At 40.5% G+C, this 22,740-nt stretch overlaps 1 protein-coding gene across 23 annotated transcripts in view; it reads left to right on the forward strand.

The window, feature by feature from the left end:
- Nucleotides 1–22,740, forward strand: part of ELAVL2 (ELAV like RNA binding protein 2) — a 193,704-nt gene that overhangs the window by 91,434 nt on the left and 79,530 nt on the right. For 19 of the 23 annotated variants that reach the window (XM_039347841.1, XM_039347848.1, XM_039347849.1 and 16 more), the window contains one exon: nt 22,428–22,518. The exons of the other annotated variants lie outside the window; for them this stretch is intronic. In XM_039347841.1, the coding sequence (XP_039203775.1) occupies nt 22,447–22,518 (72 nt within the window). In that variant the 5' untranslated portion in view covers nt 22,428–22,446. The remainder of the gene's footprint in view (nt 1–22,427; nt 22,519–22,740) is intronic. 23 annotated transcript variants of the gene reach the window in all.

Below are 22,740 nucleotides of genomic sequence, written 5' to 3' on the forward strand. Positions count from 1 at the left end.
TGACATTTGGTAAACAAGTACATTCTCCAGTACAGGAGATGGAGAATCCACCAATGGGTTTTCTCTGCCTGCTCGTGAGACCAAATAGCCAAACTTGTCACGCCCCCTGTGCTAGGAGACCCAGTCTTGACTTGGTCTCAAGCTCTTGAAGACGTGTCAGATCTGGCTCTCAGGTATTAGACATCTAGCAGGTTAGAAAAACCATTGGTGAATTCTCCTTGCCTCATACCTTCACAGTCAGGTTAGTAGATATATCTAGGAATTTTCCCCAACTGGAAAATTTTTGGGTTGTTTCCCAACTATCCCTCTGCAGCGCTGGGTTCAGCACTACCTCAAATCAGCTGATTTGAGGCCAGAGGGGTGGGGGTAAGGGGCAGCTACAGCTTCCCCATTTCTCTTCCCCAGGGCTCTGGGGAAAACTTCCCTCACTGGCCATTACCTCGTTAGGCCAGCGCTGCCATAACTGCCTCGGAATTGCCTTCTGAATCCTTCAGAGACGTTTTTTCATAGCTGCATGATCGCGGGTGCCATTTTGGTTGCCAAAAAAGGCAACGAATGGCAGTTTAAAAGAACGGAGACATTTTTCTAGGGCGATTGGAGACATTCTGATCACCAGCTTTCCGCGCTGCGAACAATGCTACGATTGCCAGTACGGTTAAGACATTTGCCTCCGAAGGCCCGACGGCCGTCCAGACGGACCCGAAGTTTGCAGCTCCCATTTTGGTTGCCGCCAAATGCAACGAAGATTCAAAGGATCTCTCCTCCTTCCTGTCACTTCGGGGATTTAGTGGCTCAGTTGCTTATTTCTTTAAGTAACTAGGCTCTTGCCTTTACAGCACAGCCCTGACCATACGAGCAACCGCTGCAGGTCCCCGCAGCTGCCTTATGAGGCCTGGAAGGGAACCCGCGTGGTGTGCCATTTTGGACACACCACGCGGGTTCCCTTCCAGACCTCATAAGCCTGCGTCCATTAGTTCTAGTCCCAGTAATCCCAGACTAGGCCCCAGGCCGCCATTTTGATCAAAGCCACCATTTTGAACCTCCTCTCACATTTCCTCTGCCATATCTTCCTTTCAGGCCCTCTGTGCCCTTCATTAAGCCGTCTGATGCTTAATGATTGGCCACCTAAGGCCTTCGGGCAGAGCCCATAGCGGGTCCCAACCGTACCTTCAGTCTTATTTTAACAACCGTGACCTGAGCCCAGAGAGACTTATTACCTGGTCAGGTGGTCAAGGGAGCAGTCCTCGTTACTTGCTCCAATTTCTCTTCCCGTCAACCGCTTGCCTGCCAGAGCTCCCCCTCAGGTTTCCTTAGATAGCTCGACCCAGGATGGAGGATTCCACAGTACCTCAACCCATGGGCTGTGCCTCCCCGTCTTCCAGTTATGGCCAGTACAAAACCTCCAAACAGGAGGCAGCAGGCAAGCTCAAAAACAAGGCTAAGGCCACCCTGAAAAAGCCTTCCAAGTTGGCGGAGAAGCAAGCCAACCGTAGGCAGAGCGCAGAGAGAGGCAGGATCTGAGACGGATCAATTGGTGGCCCCTGGGTTCGACCTTCCTTTAGGTCCTTCAACCTCGGCTCAGGGCGTGTGGTCCCTGACAGAAACCCCTACCATACATTATCCCCCTTCTGCGCTAGTTCAGCACACAGCAACCACTCTACTGACCCTCCCCTCAAGTTCGGTTCCTGAGGCCACCTTCACGCCAATGGCTGCCGGACTGAGGGGACCAGACCTCGTAGACATTTTCTCCGATGGCTGCCTAGATGCCCTGGTATCCAAGGTTGTGGACCATGCACTAGCAGAACGGTCCTTCCACCCACCCAGGCAGGAGGCTTCCACTTCAGCTATGGCGCCTTATGCCCCTCCTATGTGGATCCCTATATATCAGGAACCAACTTCTCCCGCACACTCCTCAATTAGTGGATATTCATCTCCGCAGGGTGATGATCAGCCGGACTTCAACCTGTCTGAACCCTCCCCATCGGGAGGCCTCTTCAATCCGGCTCTGTTTCTCCCCTTACTTCACAAGGCCACTTCAACGGCAAACATAGGGTCCGATCAGTTCCCTCAGCCACAGGCCACATTGGATTCCAGCCCAAATCCGATATTCTTTGAAACGGTGGCAGCCCAGCATCACATTCCCTGTCCTATATTCCTTAAAGGGATCAAAAAGCCATAGGTCTCCCCTTCCTCATTTTCTTCTGTAGGCGGGACAGATAAAAAGATTTTTAGTACCTCTACAGACCTAACTGAGGCCCTTGAGGTCCCCAAGGTAGACGAAGCCTGGACCCCTCTGGTGTCCCAGACTGCTGTCTCTGGGGACGTGTCTGAGGCACTTAAAGTGGAGAACAGGAAATGGGACCTAACCTTTCGAAAGACCCATCAATCAGCGGGATGGGCAATTAAAATGGCCACTTGCATATCCTTCTTTGTCCGAACCACCCTCTTATGGCTTTGTCAGTTTCAGTTCAGAGTCCCTTCCGAGAACATTCGGACCCACCAGGACCTGAATAAAATGGTGGCAGCAACAGAGTATGCTGCGGATGCGACTCTACAGTCGGCCAACTTTGCTTCCAGGTCCCTAGCCTCCAACATTACAGCCAGAAGGATGCTATGGCTAAAACATTGGCAGGCCAAGGCCAAATGGCGTCTCGCAACTGCCTCCTACCTGGGCAACAATCTCTTTGGGGAGGTCCTGATTCTGTACCTTATGGAAAACAAGGACAAGCGGAAGGTAATGGCTAATCTTAAACGGGCCGACAAAGATGCCACTCCCTATTTCCGCAGGCAGTCCTTTCAGCCACCCAGCCCTCCCGTCCATACACACGTAGGCAGGACAGACCATATGACCGGCCATATGACAGATCGGGCTTTCAACCCAGGCAGCAGAACCAAAACAAGAGGCCATTTCGAGGGGCAAGACGCCCCTACAGGAGGTCCAAGTGACTCTCATACCACACTTCCCATAGGGAGAAGACTTGCCCACTTCTTCCATCAGTGGGAACTCACATCCACGGACACCTGAGTCTTACAAACAATCCAGTTTGGCCTGTCCCTGGAGTTTCTGGCCAGTCCCCCGGGTCGCTTCATCACCTGTTCCACTTCACGGGATCCAATCAAAAAGGGACTTATGCAGGAGGCCATTCAATATCTACTAGAGATTCAGGCCATAGAACCGGTACCGCCGGACCACAAAGGAAAGGGATTCTACTCCATCCTCTTTGTGGTTCCCAAGACCTCGGGGAGATGGAGGGCAATTCTAGACCTCAAGAGTCTGAATTATTACATCACATACAAAAAGTTCAAAATTCAATCACTCCATCCTGGGAGGCATCAGACAGGGAGACTTCCTGGCGTCAATAGACCTCACGGAAGCGTATCTCCACATTCCCATCCATCCAGATCACTGGCGGTTCCTTAGGTTCTGTTACAGAGGCCATCACTTCCAATAGAAAGCCCTTCCGTTCGGTCTCTCCTCGACGCCCAGGGTTTTCACCAAGATCCTGGCTGTGCTAGCCGCCCATCTACGGAAGGTACCGGTATGCGTCCAATGTTACCTGGACGACATCTTGATCCAAGTGTCCTTCTTCCGGGCTGCCCAGTAGGACCTGGAACTAACTATTCAGTCCTCCAACAGCATGGGTTCTCGGTGAACTTCCAAAGAAGCCAGACGGTTCCCTCATCCAGGCTTCTGCACCTGGGAGCCATCATAGACACCACAAACTGCATGGTCTGTCTCTCCCAGTAGCAGTTAGTCAGCATCAGGGACCTGGCTTTCCAGGGGTACAAGGACTGCACCGTTCCACTGGTCCTACTCTCCCAACTTCTGGGAAAAATGGTTTTCTGCATAGCCATTGTCCCCTGGGCCAGACTCCACTTGTGGGAGCTCTAATGGTTCCTCCTACAATTCCAGCGGTTGAATGCCAGCGCATCCAGCCGGCAGGTGAGGCTCCTGGTCCATACCCTCAGGTCTCCATGCTGGTGGTTCTCACAAGCGGTAACCAAGGGGTCACCTTTCAAGGAGCCAGACCTCCTCACCATCACGACAGACACCAGCCTATTTGGCAGGGAACCCATCTAAAGTCTCAGTTTGCGCAGGGCCGTTGGTCCCACACAGACTTGAGATAGAACATCAATTGGCTGGAACTCAGAGCCACTCATTTAGCTCTTAGCCAATTCTGCCACCGGATCAGGGGCCGCCACATGTTGATCCTCACGGACAACGTGGCATCCAAGGCCCACGTGAACCGGCAGGGGGGCACCAGGTCCAAGTCCCTTATGTCTGAGGCCCAGTTGCCGGGATCCTGGGCAGAGTCCAACCTGGTCTCATTCAAGGCCAAACACATCTCGGGGGTCAAGGACCAGCAGGCAGACTTTCTGAGTCACTCTACGATAGACCCCTCAGAATGGGGACTACAACCAGATCTTTTTTCCGAGATATCCCTAAGGTTCGGCCATCCGGTCCTCAACCTGTTTGCGTCATTTAGCAGTGCCCGACTCCCTAGGTACTTCTCCCGTTATTACCTCCCAGGGGCGGAGGGGACGGATGCCCTGCGGACTCCGTGGCCGAAAGGTCTACTTTATGCCTTCCCTCCTCTCCCGCTCATTCCGGCGACCATCCGCAAACTGCTCCAGGAGCAGGCGGAAGTGATCCTCATGGCCCCATACTGGCCACAGACGCCCTGGTTTGCCGACCTAATGAATCTTTCCCACTCTTCTCCGTGGAAGATTCCCCCACATCGCATATCCTTACACCACGGGGTCCTCGAACACCCGGACCCTCAGTGATTACAGTTAGCCGCCTGGCGCTTGAGCGCAGCATCATGACACAACAGTTATTCTCACCACAGGTAATCACCATGATTCAGGCCTCTTGTAGGCCGTCGACCAATCGCATTTATGATTCCACCTGGAAAAATTTTTGCCATTGGTGCAGAAGGCGGCAACTGGATGTCTACAAATTAACTATTCCTCAGATCGTAAACTACCTTCTGGACAGTCTGGACAGAGGCCTGGTCCCTGCGACCATTTGTAGGCAGGTGGCGGCCCTATCGACATTGCTTACTTGCACGGATTCAGTTCCTCTAGCTCACCATCCTAGGATACGCGCTTTCATCAAGGGTGCATGCAACACTAGGCCTCCCGTGGTACATAGATACCCTTCTTGGGAGCTGCCTCGTGTGCTTCGCATACTCATGAAACCACCCTTTGAGCTAATATACCATTGTGGGCCTTATCTCTTAAGGTCGCATTTTTAATCACCATCACCTCAGCCAGGCATATCTCCGATCTAGCTGCTCTCTCGGTCAGGAACTATCTTTGCATCTTCCATCAAGACCGGGTAGTCCTTCGGTTGGATCACGCCTTCGTGCCCAAGGTTAACTCACTCTTTCATTGGGCACAGGAAGTCATTTTGCCTAACTTTTGCCCTAATCCTTCCCATGAGTTGGAGCGGCAGTGGCACACACTGGACATCCACAAGGCCCTGCAGTGTTACATCAAGCGCACGGAACCCTTTCACAGATCTGAGGCCGTCTTTATTTCCTTCTGTCCGGCTTCCCTGAGACAGAAGGTGTCCGCTGGCACTATAGGAAGGTGGATCAGGGCTTGTATTGCAGAGGCGTACCAGTCTTCTTCACTGCCGGCTCCAAGTCATATCACAGCCCATTCCACTCACAGTGCTGTGACATCTGCAGCATGGGCCACTCAGGCATCCATCGAGAAGATTTGCAGGGCTGCGACATGGTCTTCGCCCTCCCCATTTGTACGCCGTTATAGGATTGACTGCTTTGCTTCGGCGGACGCCTCCTTTGGTCAGAGGGTCCTCCAACAGGTGGTTTCTGTGGACGTAGATCCGGCCTTATCTGTTTCCCACCCATCGGGACAGTGAGGCTTTGGTATGTCCCATTGGTGGATTCTCTATCTCCTGTACTGGAGAAGGGCCGTTGTCTTACCTGAATACTTTTTCTCAGTATGGAGATGGAGAATCTACACCCACCCTTAAGGTCAGTTAGGCTGTTATTAGGGGTTAGAGAGCCAACACTTCGTCCTAGCATCAGCCACTTTCGCCCTCTTCAAGACTGGATCTCCTAGCAAGAGAGGGCGTGTCAAGTTTGGCTACTTGGTCTCAAGAGCAGGCAGACAGAGAAAACCCATTGGTGGATTCTCCATCTCCATACTGAGAAAAGCCATTCAGGTAAGACAATGTCCCTTTTCTAAAAAAAAAAAGTATCACAGCTGTTGATTCTGAATTTATTTATTAAATTTATATGCTGCCCATCTCACCGATAAGGTGATTCTGGGTGGCTTACGAACAGTAAAAAGATAAATAGGAAAAAATTGGAATTATATAAACTTAGGCAAAAAACTAGAACCAAGGAAACAGATGGCACAGGAATAAATCTTCTTACCCCATCAACCACTCCAGCAATGAGTGAAATTAAGGTTATATATCTTGAGAATATAGAAATATGGACAAAAAGATAGAAGCATCTCTGTTCTTTGGCTTATTCCTAGGCTATAAATCAGACATGTCAAACTCGTGACATCACGTAACATGGCAAGATGTATCGGGATTGTTTTGCCATTGCCGGCAATGGAGTGGGTGCAGCTTCCACATGACGTGTCTGGCCCATGGGCCAGCAGATTGACACAGGACAGATATTGATGGGCAAAATATTATGAGCACCCCCTTCCTCTTGCTGACTGAAATCCCTGCAATAGCAATATAGACTTAGACTTATATACTGCTTCACAGGGCTTTACAGCACTCTCTAAGCAGTTTACAGAGTCAGCATATTGCCCCCAACAATCTGGGTCCTTGTTTTACCAACTTTGGAAGGATGGAAGGCTGAGTCAACCTGGAGCCGGTGAGATTTGAAATGCTGGCAGCCAGCAGTCAGCAGAAGTAGCGTGCAATAGTGCCTTCTAACTACTGTGCTACCATGGCTCGTAATTGTTAATTATTTTCCTTTGTTAATTTGTATCTATTGAAGCCAGTTGGGAGAATGTCAGAAAAAAATACTAAAATAACTTTTCACATTATTTTTTTACTAATCAGTTTTATTTAGATGAAAGATGTGGTATATCTGATCATTTCAGGTATATTTTGAGTGGTGCGCCTTCTAGTTTGGGAGCCAAGGACAATTCCTCTAACTGCCCCTATAGACAGGCTTTTCGTGTAGTGATAGCATAATGACAATCATTCTTACCTTTAAAAGTTAAATTGAGGGAAGGATGCAGAAGGAGAACTGGAAATATATTATTTGAATACATTAGTTAAAACATTCACCTCTCTGTAAAAGGTTTTCTCTGTATCTGTTGAAAAATAAATTGAGAAAAAAAATATAAAAAAAGAAAAAAGCCAGTCCTGTCTTTTTTATATCTATGTCTCTCAATAGAGTGAATATTTCTGATCATTGTAGATCAGTGGTTCTCAACGTTTGTGTGACGGCGACCCCCGTCACACAAATGTTCTGCGCATGCGTGGCCCCGCCCCCATGCGCAGCGCACATGCGTGGCCCCGCCCCCTGGGGGGAGAAAATGGCGGATCGCCTTCTTTGGCGACCCCCGAAAAATGGTCGATCGACCCCAACTGGGGTCGCGACCCATAGGTTGAGAACCGCTGTTGTAGATTTAGGGCTGTATTTTAGAACAATATATGATATCTTCGAATCGTACCTCTTTTTGGGACTCAGTTTTAATTTATTTTGTACTTAGCTTCCAGTATTAATACAGACATTATTTAACAAGTAGGTTTTATTCTTTTTATCTGTGCAACAATATAGTTGTGAATAACACCAAACTATACAGTAATAGAACTTATATAATATATCTGCCGGCATGAAAGTAATGTGTTTCAGATTTGTTAAGTGTTAACAGTTTCCTCAGTCCCCCCCAAAAAAATGCTTTTTACTTGATATTAAACTTCTAGTGAATATTTCAGAACTGATGAATATCAAGCAAAATGGAGCATAATGAAAGTATGCATAGAATAGCAAGTATGTATTTTTTCCAAATGAAATTACTTAGTTTTTATAAGTATGAGAATAAGACTTATAAAAATGTAGAATACTAGTTTGCTTCTATTTTGAAATATGTTTTTAAAGACAAGCTTGTTTATTTATTTATATTGGGCTAAGGAAATTTTGCTTAACCTTTGCTTTTCTATTAATGTTGCACTCCACCAACATTTGTGTTGTAATCTATCTTAATGTTTTAAAGCAAGTAAAATAATGCCTTAATAAAAAAGTATACAACATATTAAAATTATTGCTTGATATTTAATTGGGCACAAAAAAAGCTTCAAATTGAACAAGAGCAATATTCGCGATCTTGTATTTTTTTTTTCCATCAAACTATCTGGATGGGTTTTTTTTTTCAAATAACTTTTAAAAAATAGAAATATCTGTTGAAGTCAAACTTGGCTTGAAATCCTGTTGGTTTCCTATGTTTGAGGCATATGTAATTTTTAAAAAACATATCACAGTTTTTCTATCAATTCCGTTTAGCACCCAAAGTCCTTCTGTTGAAGGTTTTTTTAGATTTTCTTCTGTGATTTTTTTTTAGTTGTCTTTAATTTGAAAAATCTTACAGTGAAAAACTAGATAACAGATTGATAGACAGATAATTTATTATGCTAAACAATCAGCTTAAACAACTAAGCTGAAATACTACAAAATCATATAGTACAGAGAGATTTTGCAGGCCACAGAGCAACTTAATAGCATACAGAGACACAAAACTAAGTTAACTCTATAGGTAATAGGATAGTGATAATATAGAATAATGCTCTAACTCCTTGATCAAAAATTCTGAAAAATAGGATGAGTCAACCAAATCTATGACGAATGCTACTACACTCCTCCAAGTGTCTACTGTGCCTGTCCCAAAAAACAACAAACAATGGGAAGTTGATATGAATAGGGCAAATGTCAACCCTTGCAAGAACAAACATCCAGTTATTGAAAAAATACAGCATTAGCAAGATTGGGGAAATGATCATTTTATAGTACCTCATGAGAATATTATAACTTACTTTGTTGGGTTTTGAATTTGGTTATGGAATACAAATAGATAACATTTAAGATACACATATACCGACGTTCAACACATTTGAACTTGGCTTTAATCCAAGGTGGGCATTAAATATAGTCTTGATTGCTTTTTGAAAAATCTCAAACATTAGTCAACAGGAATCCATTCTGTCTCAGATGAAATCTTACTGTAAAATACATGACTTCACTCAGGCAGAAAAATGAAATAAGTGTTTTATATTACTGTTGCTAAGATTCAGCTTCAAGTAACCATACAAAACTTTTCCTTATTGATACAAACTATGACTATAATTAAGGTGTTAATGACATGAAGTTACAATTCCTGGACTGTGTTCTCCTCCTCCTTCTCCTCTTCCTCCTCCTCCTTCTTCTTCTTCTTTTATGATTTTAATGATTGCCAAATCCAGCCCTAAGTTTTGATAGCAATAATAACTCAAAAATATATAAGTAATTTGTGCTTTTATTTTCGGTACTGGGTACCTATGAAAAGTTTTCCAAAGATTTGCAGAATCAGTATCCAGTCTTCTATAGAGTGGATAATGTCCCTATCCTATTTGCTAAGGGTATGCTTGATTTTTTTAAAAAACAAAAAGTTCTAAAAGAACCAAAAATCCCTACTTAGAAAATTACTTTGGAGTGTTATAAGTATTTCATGTCCCAGAAGAACAAAACTTTTGGGTATTCTGCCATAGGGTTTTTCTGTATCTCTGTTAATATGTCTAATTGATTCTCCATCACTGCCATCTACTCTTTCTGTCAACTAGCTTGGAATATTTGTCATCCTTCTTTTAAGTACATACATTCATGCATTATATTAACATCTTAGCAATTTGGGGCACTGGTCAATTTCAACCAACCAATAGGTTTTTGGTTACAATAGTAGATTTATACTATTGCATTTAACTAGTAAAAACTGAAGTAGCTTTTGCCTCGGTTTACAATTAGTGGCACAAGTTATAAAATAGTTATGTTGTGTGAAATCTGTCCACTTTATTTTGTAAAATGAAGTTGATACTCAATGTAATGCACGACACCAGTACTTGTTTATACAAAAGACCATAAGACATCTACTAGAAAATAGCGACTAAGTGATTTGTACAAAAATACTGAAATTTGATTGACCCAAGTAATGGTTTTTTTAAAACATGTGAGAGAAACCCTTTCAGGTACCTTAACAACTCCTGCTATCTTGAACAGATAAATAATATTTCAAACATGATCTGCATATAGTATAAATAGTCCCTTCTTGATTGGGTGCGTATGTGTGGTTCTTGAAAGCTCAAAAGGTGTCAAAGAATGTAATTGTGGAACTATAGAGAGTCTGACTGATGTTGATTCATGTTTTTCTGCAGTAGATCTTTTTGGGGGATTGTGTATTAGATTATTAAATTTTGTTCAGATATTCAACAAAATACCTGATAAATCACTAATTTTTAATTACAAGTGAAAACTTTACCATGTTTCTTTTTTCCTGATGAACATACTAAATCAGACATGTCAAACACAAGGCCCGGGGGCTGGATGCGGCCCGCAAAGTGGTTTCATGTGGCTCATGAAGCCATCCTGGAAACAGTGAGGGAACGCCCCCCGCTGCCTTGGCCCTGGCTCAGGCCAGCCGGGAGCCAATTTTGTGGTGGCCATCTCTGCTGAAACATATTCAGTCTTAACTCCACAAGGCTGTCTGGAAACAGCGAGGAACCAGCCCCTGCCGCATTAGCCCCACCCCCTGGGTGCATGCTGAGAAGGTGTCACCCTTTGTGAGGAATGAAGAAATGCACCATCACTTGGAAGTGGCCAGCAAATGGCCCTCACCTACTTCACATATCCGGCCTGATATGCTCTGAGGGAGGGGTTTCGGCAGGCAGCGGGGCACTCTCCTCACAGTGAGTCTCCACCAGTGGACCATGCCTTGGCACTTGCCCTGGTCCCCCCCCCCTTCTCCCAGAGACCCTCAGATATGTCCCACTCCTGCCCAGGCCCCCACAGGCACCCTTGACATGAATGATGTAGAGCTGGCCACGCCCACCCAGTAGGCCCAACCCACTCCATCCACGCCCACCCAGTAGGCTGCACCCACCCTGGTCACACCCACCTGCCCCCCCAAGGGCAACCGCAATGCTGATGCGGCCCTCAATGAAATTGAGTTTGACACCCCTGTACTAAATCAACTCTGCAAGTGAATATTCAAGTAGTTTTGTACCATTTTTTAATAAGGAAATTTGATTAATCCAAACCCTATTGATTTCTGCATTTATCTAGGTTATGTTAGCTTTTTTTTTTTATAGGTCTTGCATTCTAAACACTGCAACATATGAGACCTGTAGTCTTAAAAATCTGGAAACTATTATGGTTTCTCAGTAGCATAGTGTTTTTCTGCATTTTAGTCAACATTTCATTGTCAAACTCAAATCATACAATTTGGATCAGGAAGGCTGTGATTGGCACATTATCCTTAAACTACTGATACCTTATAAAGTTAAAGCTTTACATACTTCCTGATTTTTTTCAGCTACAAGTAAGCTCCTTGTGTATATAAAATGAAATCTACAGATATACTTTTGGAAATACTAATTACTTGTTGTGACAATTCACATTTTTAAATGTAATTTAGGAACTTTTTTGGTGAGTTCCTCCAAACAATAACACACAATATATTTTCATGTTTTTTCTCTCCTGCCTTCTGATGAGTCGGCCTCATATTTTTGTTTCTCTTGGCTCTGAATTGATGCATAATTACAACAGCTAGTGTGTTCTGGTTTATTTAATTGCTTATACAACTAGTCTCTAAATAGTGGAATGCTAGGGGGGAAAGATTGGAGGAAGATTGCAGCTTTTCAGTGATAAAATACCTTGCCTATTTTTTAATCTTCAGCCACTGTTTAGCATTCTTTTAAGTTTTGCTCACCAATTTAAAGTTGTACAGGTGTCCTACTGTTATCTCAGAAAGAAAATGGTCTCTTCGAAACACTCCATTTGAATCCTTTATGAACTGTTTGCTGCTTATCCCAGAGCTTGGAGAATAACATGTCAGGTATTCCAAGGTATTTGACAAATGACCTTTTTTCCTGCTAAGCTTGTGATTTGATGTACTAGTTGCAAGAATTCCCAGTGGAAAAATGATGCAATTTGCATTTTTTTTTCCTGCTGGGGAGACAGTTCTTTCAGAGGCTTATGTTGTTTCATTTTAGTATTAACAGAATCCTGTCAGGCTTTTGAAAACCTTTTATTCCCAGCAGCCAGATGCTTTGAACTATTTGTCATAGCAGTCAAAAGGCTTTTTTTTGGAAAGCTAAAAGAATATCTTATTGTGAATGTTGCTCATAAGTTCTATTACGAACTGTTTGCATTTTAGTTTCTATCAATTCAAAGGCATTTTATTTATTGATGCACTCTGGCTTAAAAGGAAAAAAAAAGATGCAGCACCTATCTGCAAAAAGGAGATAGGAAACACTGGATCTGGCTCTTAAACAGAGGAGATAACAAGGGGTAGTAGAGGAAGAATTTGAAAGAACTTTTTTCCTCTCTCTCATAATTAGGCTGAGAGAGCACATTGTATGTGAAATGCTTGATGACTTGATATTTTTTAGAGATGCATTTAAAAATCTGTTCTAACTGAGAAGTGCTTGGTACTTCAAAAGCGCAGTGCAGTTATATAATCAGTGTAGGGAGAAAAAAAAAGAGTTCAATTATATTACAACAGCTTCTCCTAGCCTAACTGTGTCAATTTATTTTTGGACTGTAACCCTATGTAGTTTTAATAATTTTTATTTTTTAAATAAAGATTTATTTGGCTGCCCATCTCAACATAACTCAGTATGAATTCTGCAAGGTGCAATACTAACTTCTCAGGTGCTTAATTGGGCTGGAGAATAAAACTTGTGTGTATTTATGGCATTTCATGTTCTGTTATTGAAGCAGTATCATACATACCTTTGTTAAAAAATTATTATTATTTTTTTTTTGTTCTTCTCTCGTTTAATTTGATGAAAGAAAATTTACTTTCCAGTTCCTCTCCTAAGAGTAAGTCAAATATTTTCCCTGGTTTGATGCTGTATTTTATTTTGTTGTTTGTTGAAATTTTGTAATCTCTTAGCAATTTCTTTTTAACTTTCTCTCTTCTGTAGTTTTCTGAAATTCGCCAAGAAGCTAGGTGTGATTCAGTAAGTTAAATTTAGCTAAGTTCTTTTGCGCTTCCCCCATCTTAATGTTACAGTATAGTACACGTTGGTGTAATTGGAGAAGAAATTTTATTGATAGAATTTAGATGTAAAACACAGAAATAATTTAATTATTTATCCAAAGCTAATGTTGAGATCCTGCTTGTTATTGTACTGATATGACTGATGTAAATCTGTCTCTTTTCTGGAGGTGTACTAATTATGAGATGCCATCGTTCATAGGATCTCAATGACCTTTATGTCTCAGTTGTGATGGAGATATATTTCCTTGGAATAAAAACACAGGCTGTTCTCAAGACTGTAGAAATCATTGCTTCCAGTGGTTATGTGCAGAATTATTTAAAGTAGAGTCACTCTGCATTTAAAATGCCCTAAATACAAAATGCCCTATTTTGAAAGTGTTGTTTTGAGTGGGAAATGGGGTATTCTGAATATCTTGGAAGTGTTTTGAGCTCAAAACAATATACTGTACTCTACTTGGAACAAGCTACTTTAAGCATAGTACCTTATTAAAATGCTTAAAACAGCATGTTTTGCATTCAAAATAGCTGTTTCAAGTTGTACAAGGGGCATTTTTCACATGAAACATGGTGTCTTAAATTGAAACATATTAACACTAAAAATCCCTCTTAGTTGTTGATGGATCATGTCTTTTGTTTTTAGAAAAGTATTCACTCATGTGGAACATACAATTTATGTATTGCCTGTAGTCCTTGACTTACAACAGTACATTTAGTGACCATTCAAAGTTATGGTGACACTAAAAAAACGACTTATGACCATTTTTCACACTGTTGCAGTATTTCCAAAATTCAGAGGCTTGGCAACTGATTCATATTTATGATGATTGCAGTGTCCTGGGGTCATGTGATCACCCTTTGCGATTTTCTGACAAGCAAAGTCAATGGGAAAACTAGATTCACTTAAAACTGTATCACTAACTTAACAACCGTAGTAATTCACTTAAGAACTGTGGCAAGAAAGGTCATAAAATGGGGCATGCGTATGTATATTTTTTCTCTAAGTTGGACTTCTATAAAATATAGAAGGCTTTAAGTCTTGCCCTTTTCCTATTTTTCTTACATTTTAAATGTAAGTTTTGCTAAGTGATACTTTTGTGTTAGCAAGGTATATATAATACACGAAAAACCCCATTGAAATAAGGCAGATGCACATTCCTATATTCAGTTGCAAAATCAATAGCAACTTTAATAGGGATTCATAAGCCTTGACTAACTTTATTTTTGGACATTCCTCACCCAAATCTTTTTCCAGATTTATAACATATATATGAAATCTTTTAGGAGAGAAAGGAAGTCACTATCCCTCAGTCTCGATGTCAGCCTTTGAAAACTTGGAAGTAGAGATAACCGATTCAACTGTTCAATGTCATTAAACAATATTTTTGCAATGCAGCTTGATCATTTGCAGAGACGAAAATGAAAAGCCCAGTGCTTGATTGGTATAAGGAGGAGAGATTATAGGCCTTAGATTTGTATGTCACTGGGCACAGGACTATAGAGAGAAGTGTCTACTTAATTTACTGTTGAACAACATTGTAGGCCAGTGATGGCAAACCTTTTAGACACCGAGTGCCCCAGACCATGCTCCGCTGCCCCGCCCCCACCCTCCCTCTCTGCCCGCCCGCCCACAGGGCCACCGCCTCTACGGCCCACCGCAGCAGATTGCCCAGGCCGCCCAACAGTGCCATGGCGGCCACGCCCTCTGCCTGCACCACACACCATCATCTGCGCGCAGTGCAAGGGCAGAGTCTTGTCCCTGCTGCCCAGCTGCCATGTCCTTGGCTGTGCTGCTCCACCTGAGGCATGCCCAGGGGCGACTCTCCTCCAGGGCGGCTGCTGGTGAGGAGGGGGCCACGGGGGAGGCGGGGCTGGGGTGACAGCACGCATGCCCACAGAGAGGGCTCTGAGTGCCGCCTCTGGCACGCGTGCCATAAGTTCGCCATCACTGCTGTAGGCCTTTGCATCAAAACAATAGTGGAGACTCTTAAAATGAATCCCGGAGATACTGATCGAAACTAATAAGCATGTTTAAGTTGAAAGGGATTCAAGGAAATGTGTTTGATTGTCCAAGAAGGTAGGGTATAGAACAAGGTTGATGATTCAAGGAGGATAATACACAGGGCGAAAAACTTTGGAAAGGAATAAATTGTTTTAATTATTTGGGTTAGTGTTAGAAAGCCCCAAGCCAAAACAGACTACAGGTGAAATGCTCCAAGATGACAGATTTAGAGTAATGTCCTAAAAGTGGAAAATGCCTCCAACTCCTTGTAACGATATATTCAAATGATGCAACTTGAGATTGGGATTATGTACATTTCCTCTGTGGTGCCGGATTTGCAAGTACATTCTAGTGGAGATTCCTTCTTGAGCATACTAAGTTTTTCAGACTTTGGGTGGTGGCCAGAAGGTAATGTTTGTCGAAACACCAAGTGAAACAGTTTTTTTCTCTGTTTAGTTTCAGTTGGCATCAAACCTTGTGAATGTTTGGTGCCAGCTTATGATCTGTCTGTTCACCCATAACTGTGGTTAAGTCTGTGCTGTTATGCCTTCTGTTCCGTTTCCTCCCGGTGTCCTGTGTTGTAGAACTTTAACATGGTTTATGGTTGTAAGCATATGGTATATTAATTGTTTTTTTTTTTTTAATTTCATATTCTTATTTTGGGATTATTCATCCATTGACAGTGGAATAAAATGTGAGAATGAGCATATAAATCTATAATACAAGAACAGTGGAATAAAAAGATACAGTGGGTTATAATCTCTGGATATTGCTTTTGTAACAGTGCACAAAAAGCATTTGTCATCAAGTACATTAAGAACTATTATAATAATAATAAACTAGAGGCTTAAAAACAAACTCCTCCACATAACTCTTTTAAAAATAACACCTTAGGTTCACAGAGAAGCTAATGCTGGGGATACACTATAGATATCCTGACAGAATGTTCAGCGTGAATTTAAGATTGTGAATAAAATCAACTAAGAAATCACAAGGACAAAATGAATTAATTTTTTTTTCTTAAATTACCATTACCATACATTACCAATGGAATTACATATAACCATGAATTACCAATATGTAATCTGGTCCCAGTTAAAGGAATTACATTTCTAGGTGTCCTAAATCAGTAATCGGTAGTCTCTTAGTAGCTGACTTACTTTGGCAGGGTAGGGGCTGAGTTGGGCAGTGTTGCCACTTACTTACTGGGTATATGTGTAGGGCTTTTTCAGATTTTTTTCCCCCTAAAGAAGACTGTTTCTATCATGAAGCATGTCTAAGATTGTACATTACAGTTTTTACATTTAATGTTTCAAAATGCAGAAAAATATGCTGTCTGTTACCAGCAGTAAACTATCCAAAATTTCAACAGAGTTAAATCTCAGGTTGCCTTTTCATGGTTTTAAAACACATTGTGAAAGATGTTTGCTCCGGAACTGATTGGTTATGTAACTGTGATGCTGATAAATTTAAGTATGGGTAACATGATCAAGAAAGTCACATTTAACTCAAAGAAAAAGAAATGCCACAGATGAGGGATTGGTTGAAAAATAGGGTGAAATGCTCAACAATGGGTTATTAATCATAATGTATACAGGAAACATGAATCAGGAAACAGTGCACAGAAACTGAGGAAGTCATCAATATTATAGTTGTGTGGTATCAAGGATTTTGTTAGAAGAAAAATAAAATATTCTTCAGAGAACAAAAAGCAACATAGACCTTAACACAGGGAATATAAAAAGTAAAACAAAAATAGTGCAAAGAAGCAGTTGCTAATATTAACATCAAGAATCTTAAAATATATCCACTGCACGGAAATGAAGCAATAATGTTGATCTCTGGTTCCGTTTTCACTCCAAATCCTACAAGGTAGGAAAGGATAGTAAGAAGACAGCCTGAGGCAAATACTGAATTGAATTGGACTAAACTGTAGTAGTAATAATGAAAAGAGATGCTCTTCTAGATCTTGCTAACAAGTTGTTTGCAATTCATGAAGTCTTAATGGTACCCATCTGAAATTTCTTAATTAAAAAGAGAGAAAACTTTCTACCCAATGCAATGAAAGTTTTCTGTTAAAAAATGAGAATTGGCCTATATAAATGCTGATTTTAAAATGGAGATATGCAGGTATTATAAAATGCTAGCTTTTCAAATTGTAGTACATACTGTATAGCATGTCTTGTTAAAGAATGCAGAAGTAACATGTTCTTCTGCAAATGTAAGTCTTGCTTAAGTAATTTTTTAAAAAATCTTTGAATATGGCAGCATGCAGTGAATAAAAATACTGTCCTGTATCATTATTATTTGGATTTTTCAAAAGGTCTTTAGTTATTGCTTTAAGAACTGGTGAAAAATGTTGGTAGCCAAGGGCAACAGGAGAAGGTATTCTTAACTGATTTCTAATTGTTTAAGAAAGTAAAGGTGGAATAACTATACAGTTTTATAGAAGTTTATAAACAGCAACATGTTACTGGGATTGCTGTTTGTAACTTAACTGATAAATAACTTTGTGTTAAGTTGAGCAATAATGGGTTCAAATCTGCTGATGTCATCAAATATATAGAGAGAAGGAAAGAAACAAAGCAAAGATTTTGAAAGTTTTCCAAATTTTCCAAGGACATATATATATAAAGTGATGTTTATTAATGTGAAAAGCAAATCTTAATGGTAAGTGCTGCTGATGGCTGATATGAAGTGTTTTGTAGCATATCTCTATGAAACAGCCCCTTGGTGGTTAGTGACTGAAAACATTTTAGTTCTATATGGGGAGTCATTAAAAATAAAAAGTCATTTATTGCAAATGAAACTGTTATCTACATTAAAATGCATATAACACCCACCTTTGCAATGCAGTATGTTCCTATCATACCTCAAAGGATAGTGTAGAGATGGAAAATATATTGAAATGGAGAATCAGATTTATTAAGGTGTGTAAGTCACTTTTGCATGCTAAAAAGGATTACAGCAGGCATGTCAAACTGCCGGCCCATGGGCCGGATGCGTCACGCCAAAACCACACCCGCCCCAGTGCCGGCAATGGGGGAAAAAGTTCCGATATGTCGCGCAACGTCATGTGACGTGAGTTTGACATGCCTGGATTACAGTGTTTGAGATTCTAAGTTAGAGGACAAAATGGCAGGAAGTGAAATGACACATGAATGAAATGTGAATAAAATTATTATCACAGGATGAATGCCATCTTTCTAAAAATATTAAAATATGGAGATATCCAATACAGTGTAATGCTAAAGATTGCTGTTTCACAGCATATTCGTGGCCTATTAATTTCCTACAACTGGGCATTGTATCTATGATAGAATGTTGTGCTGAAATGTTTGGTCTAATGATGCACACCTATATATGAAATTAGCCATTGTTTTCCATTTCTGATTTATGGTGATTATGATAGTGATAGAACTCGGCATTCTTGTAGTCCTACATATATATTCTAGGTAACTATTATAAGTTTGCCATTATTGATAGCCATTATAAGGCTGACACGTTTGATCCAACTTGCTTAGTATTATAAATATTAGACAACAGCAGATTTCCTGGATTTATAATTTGTTTTTTAACCTCTTCTGCACATATTAAGGATTACATTTTTCTGCTGAAAGTATGTGCTTTACCCCTGAGCTTCAACAATGCAGATTAATGAAATTTATTATAAGTTGAAGACTTACCAATCATAAATTAACTTTGACTCTAGTTGGTCTTTTAATGCTGACTCAAAGATTAATGATCCTTTAAGTTTGAATTTAATTGTCAACGCTGCTAATATTGAATATTCTTGCTTTGACAATATATGCAGAACTGTCTGGTATTTTTAGAGTTAAATCAGGTGACAGTGAAAGGGGAGGAGAATATAAGGAAAGCCTGGGAAAAAGAAACGGAAGTGAATCTTTGCCCTCCAAGTTAATTGGAAGATGTGAACCATGACCCCAAAATAGGGGAGGGGAAATGCCTGGAATGTTATGTGCAAAGGAAGAGAAATTCAGATCTTAGCATTTCCACCATGCCATGCTGACATCTCTGTAACACTAATAAAGGCTTTTTAGGTTAAAAAAATGCCAGAAAGTTCTTTGAAGTGTTTCGTTAATCAGACACATGACATCAATTTTGTTTAGGTGCCTCAAGCAAATACACAAATACATGAAATGGTCAGAAACTGCATAAGATCTAGGTTATTATCTAGTTTATTTATTTATTAGATTGATATCCAGGGGTTCAAGTTGTCCTACATAGAGCTTCTTTAGTTTGGGCAAGAGTGAGTCCTTGTTCCTAATCCAAAACCTGAGCTTGTATGCTAGTTGCAAAATATTTAATTTTGTTTTAATTATGAGGGTGATATACTGTTGGTTATTGTATTAATTTCCTATCCAGCTAAATTTGTATTTGGATAAAATCCATCCTTCTCTCTTCAGTACTGAAGCTTTACAGTGTAAATAGGATGAGAAAGATGATACTATTGGTATTTTCAAATATTAAGACATGGCATCCAAAGGGCAGTGCCAGCTTTTTTTCTCTCTCTCTCGGAAATCCTACCAAATCTCCACTTCTACCATTTTGATAAGACTAGATTTTTTAAGAGTTCTTGACCTTGCTTGCCTAACATGTTATTGTATTTCTACTAAAGGTCTAATGTATCTTTGTTTCCTAAATGTTTATCAGATTTCAAAGAGAGAGTTAACAGTTTGTGATCGAAGTTTCCGGGATGTAAGAAGGAACTGTCACGCTGATTTCAAGAAGAAATCTTTATTTGGTGTTGTCATTTTTATCCTTTCATCTAGTTCATGTATAGATGTTTGGTATATACTCCCATGCTCTCTCAACTATATATTCCAGTTCAGTAATTACAGACAAATTCAAACTCTTTAGTTCTTAGTTTGTTGCATGTTTGTGTGTGTGTGTGTTTGTGTAATGATTACTTGTGAAAGAGAATGTATTTTTTTGAAAGCAGCAGATGAATTTTCTTTAGTCTTAAATTATAACTAGTGTTGCTTCTATGCATATTGACAGAATTTAAGATTAGGCCTATTGAAGTTTTTGCATTACAGTATATCTCTTCTGTTGTTCTATAAAGCTTTCCCTGCAGTTTTTCAAGGATTAGGCTTTCTTTAAAAAAGGGAGCATGCTAAAGAAGTATGTTGTTTTTCTAGTAGAAGTATAGGAAAGAATTATAGGGCAACAAAGTAACAGAAAATGTTGCAAATTGGCCTAATGCAGAATCTTACCAAATGATTTTTTTTTCAATTAAAAACAACTTTCTTCTCTTTTTTTTTTCTCCTTCCATATTGAATCGTGTGAACTATTTTTAACCCTCTGCCCTCCTCCTTCCAGGTTAATTTTACAAGTGGATTTTAGCTGGGTAACATCTATGTAACCCTGATTTGAAGTGATGTTTCAGGCACCATGCTAGAAACTAAGAGACTGTGAGTTCTAACCCCGTGTTGGGCACAAAGCCAGCTGGGTGGCCTTTTACCAGTTCACACACTTCCAGCCCTGGGAAAAGAGGCCATGGCAAATCACTTCCAAAAAACTTTGCCAAGAAAAATGCAGAGACTTGTCCAGGCAATCACCAGGAATCAAAAACTGACTTGAAAAGCCCCCAGAACAAAGCAAAATAAAACTCTGGTTGACGTTCCTAATGAGATAAAATACTCTGCAATTGATTACCCATTTATGTCTTTGAACTGTTTTGCTGTGCTAAATCTAAACTTTTCTTGTTGTAACACTGAGACCCATGTTGGCAAAGAAAATTGGCAATAACTTTTACTTCGGAGGAGGAATGAGAGGACTGGATGATACAGAGAAGTTAGATATATTGACCAGATAATATGGTCAACAATAGAACATAAAATGTATCCTGTACCGCTGCTTTATTAGAGTTTGTCAGGGTATTATACAATCAACTAATAAATTCAGTTTTGGTTGGAATGTATTCCATTTCATGCTGGATTTTTATCAGTTTATCTAATTCATACTCTACATGTAGCTTCTGTCCTTAGAGGTTCGCTGTTTTACAGTAGTGTGTATGCATTTCTGCATTTAGAAGAAAAAAACCCCTCTGTTGCTAATATCTAACTGCTTGAATGAATCAGTGTATAGTACTGATGCAAGTAATGCTTTAATTTTAAAATAAATTTGTAATAAAGTACACATTCAAGCTTTGGATTTGGCAGATTTTGTATTGGCCAAAGAAAATGGGTGGTATTTTGGGGGGGGGGTGGATCCATAAGAAGGCCTGTCTTAATCAGCCATTTTATTTCTTACTGTAAATAACTTCTTTTCATATGTAAATAACCATATACATTTATAAAACCAGCAAATGAGCCATGTGTATTTAAGGTGTGGCCCATTGATTGGTTTTCAGGACAATGGTGCCTCAGAAACTTCAAGGAATTAATATAGATATCAGTGTTAGTTACCCACCTTACAAAGATATGTTAAAATCATGACATGTTATAAATGGCATACTAGCTCTGCAAGATTCAGATTTCTGGTTTTACAATTTGTGTGGGACAGCATATGATTGAAGACATTTCTATATGTTTATCAGCTCAACTCTTTCAGTAAAACTGCTTGAGTCTTTAAACTTTTTCTGTAAATAAATACTGAATTAAACTTGCAGTTGCAATATCCGTTGAATTCACACTAGCAATGATATTTATGGCATAACTGTGCAAACAGGTTAGTCTACAGAGCTGGACAGCAACTGATGTAATTTCACAAACTTCATAAAAGGTTCCTATGAAAGCAATCTAGGAACACAAAAAAAATTAAATTGGCTGTATATTTTTGCCCTCATTTCTACCTCACCCAACCCATTTGTTTTTCAGCACCAGATCTTTGTTTTGCTGAGATAGAGTAAGCCATATGTCGCTATATATGCATTTAAGATAGGTTTAAAGATGGATGCAAAGTAATTAGTTTGTTCTGCTCTTTTAAACCCGGCTTCTAAAAATATCTTAATTCCTGAAAGAACAAAAAAAAAAAAAGACATTGAATGAATTTGAAAAGATTAGATTGGAATTGCCTGAAATTCTATTAAGCCACACTGCATGGACGTGCTGGGAATATCAATACAATTAATGTAAATTTGTACAAACTGATTTGTTGCATTATCTTGCTAATCTAACATATGGTACTTTTTGTGTCCATATTGCAGACGGCAACTCCAAACTAACATGGCAGTCAGACTGTGTGATGTGGCTTCTCTGCTTAGAAGTGGTTCGTGGGCAGCAGAGCCTTGGACTGGGGTCTGTGGGATTTTTCTTAAATTCTGTAGGCTATTATTAACATGTTACACTAGTGCTGAGGCCATACCAAACACTTTAAATTACATTTGAATTAATTTTGTACACTCTCTTCTAAGTTCTGACATAGATATTAGACTATATCCTGGCTTGGGGCAAGGTTCATGGCATACTTGAAACTTGTAAATATAGATACAACTTTCTCTAATACTATCTTTCTTCACA

The sequence above is a fragment of the Crotalus tigris genome, unplaced genomic scaffold, assembly GCF_016545835.1.
Source record: "Crotalus tigris isolate CLP2741 ecotype Arizona unplaced genomic scaffold, ASM1654583v1 scf7180000018101.4720394464:4744507, whole genome shotgun sequence".
In the NCBI taxonomy this organism is placed as follows: domain Eukaryota; kingdom Metazoa; phylum Chordata; class Lepidosauria; order Squamata; family Viperidae; genus Crotalus; species Crotalus tigris.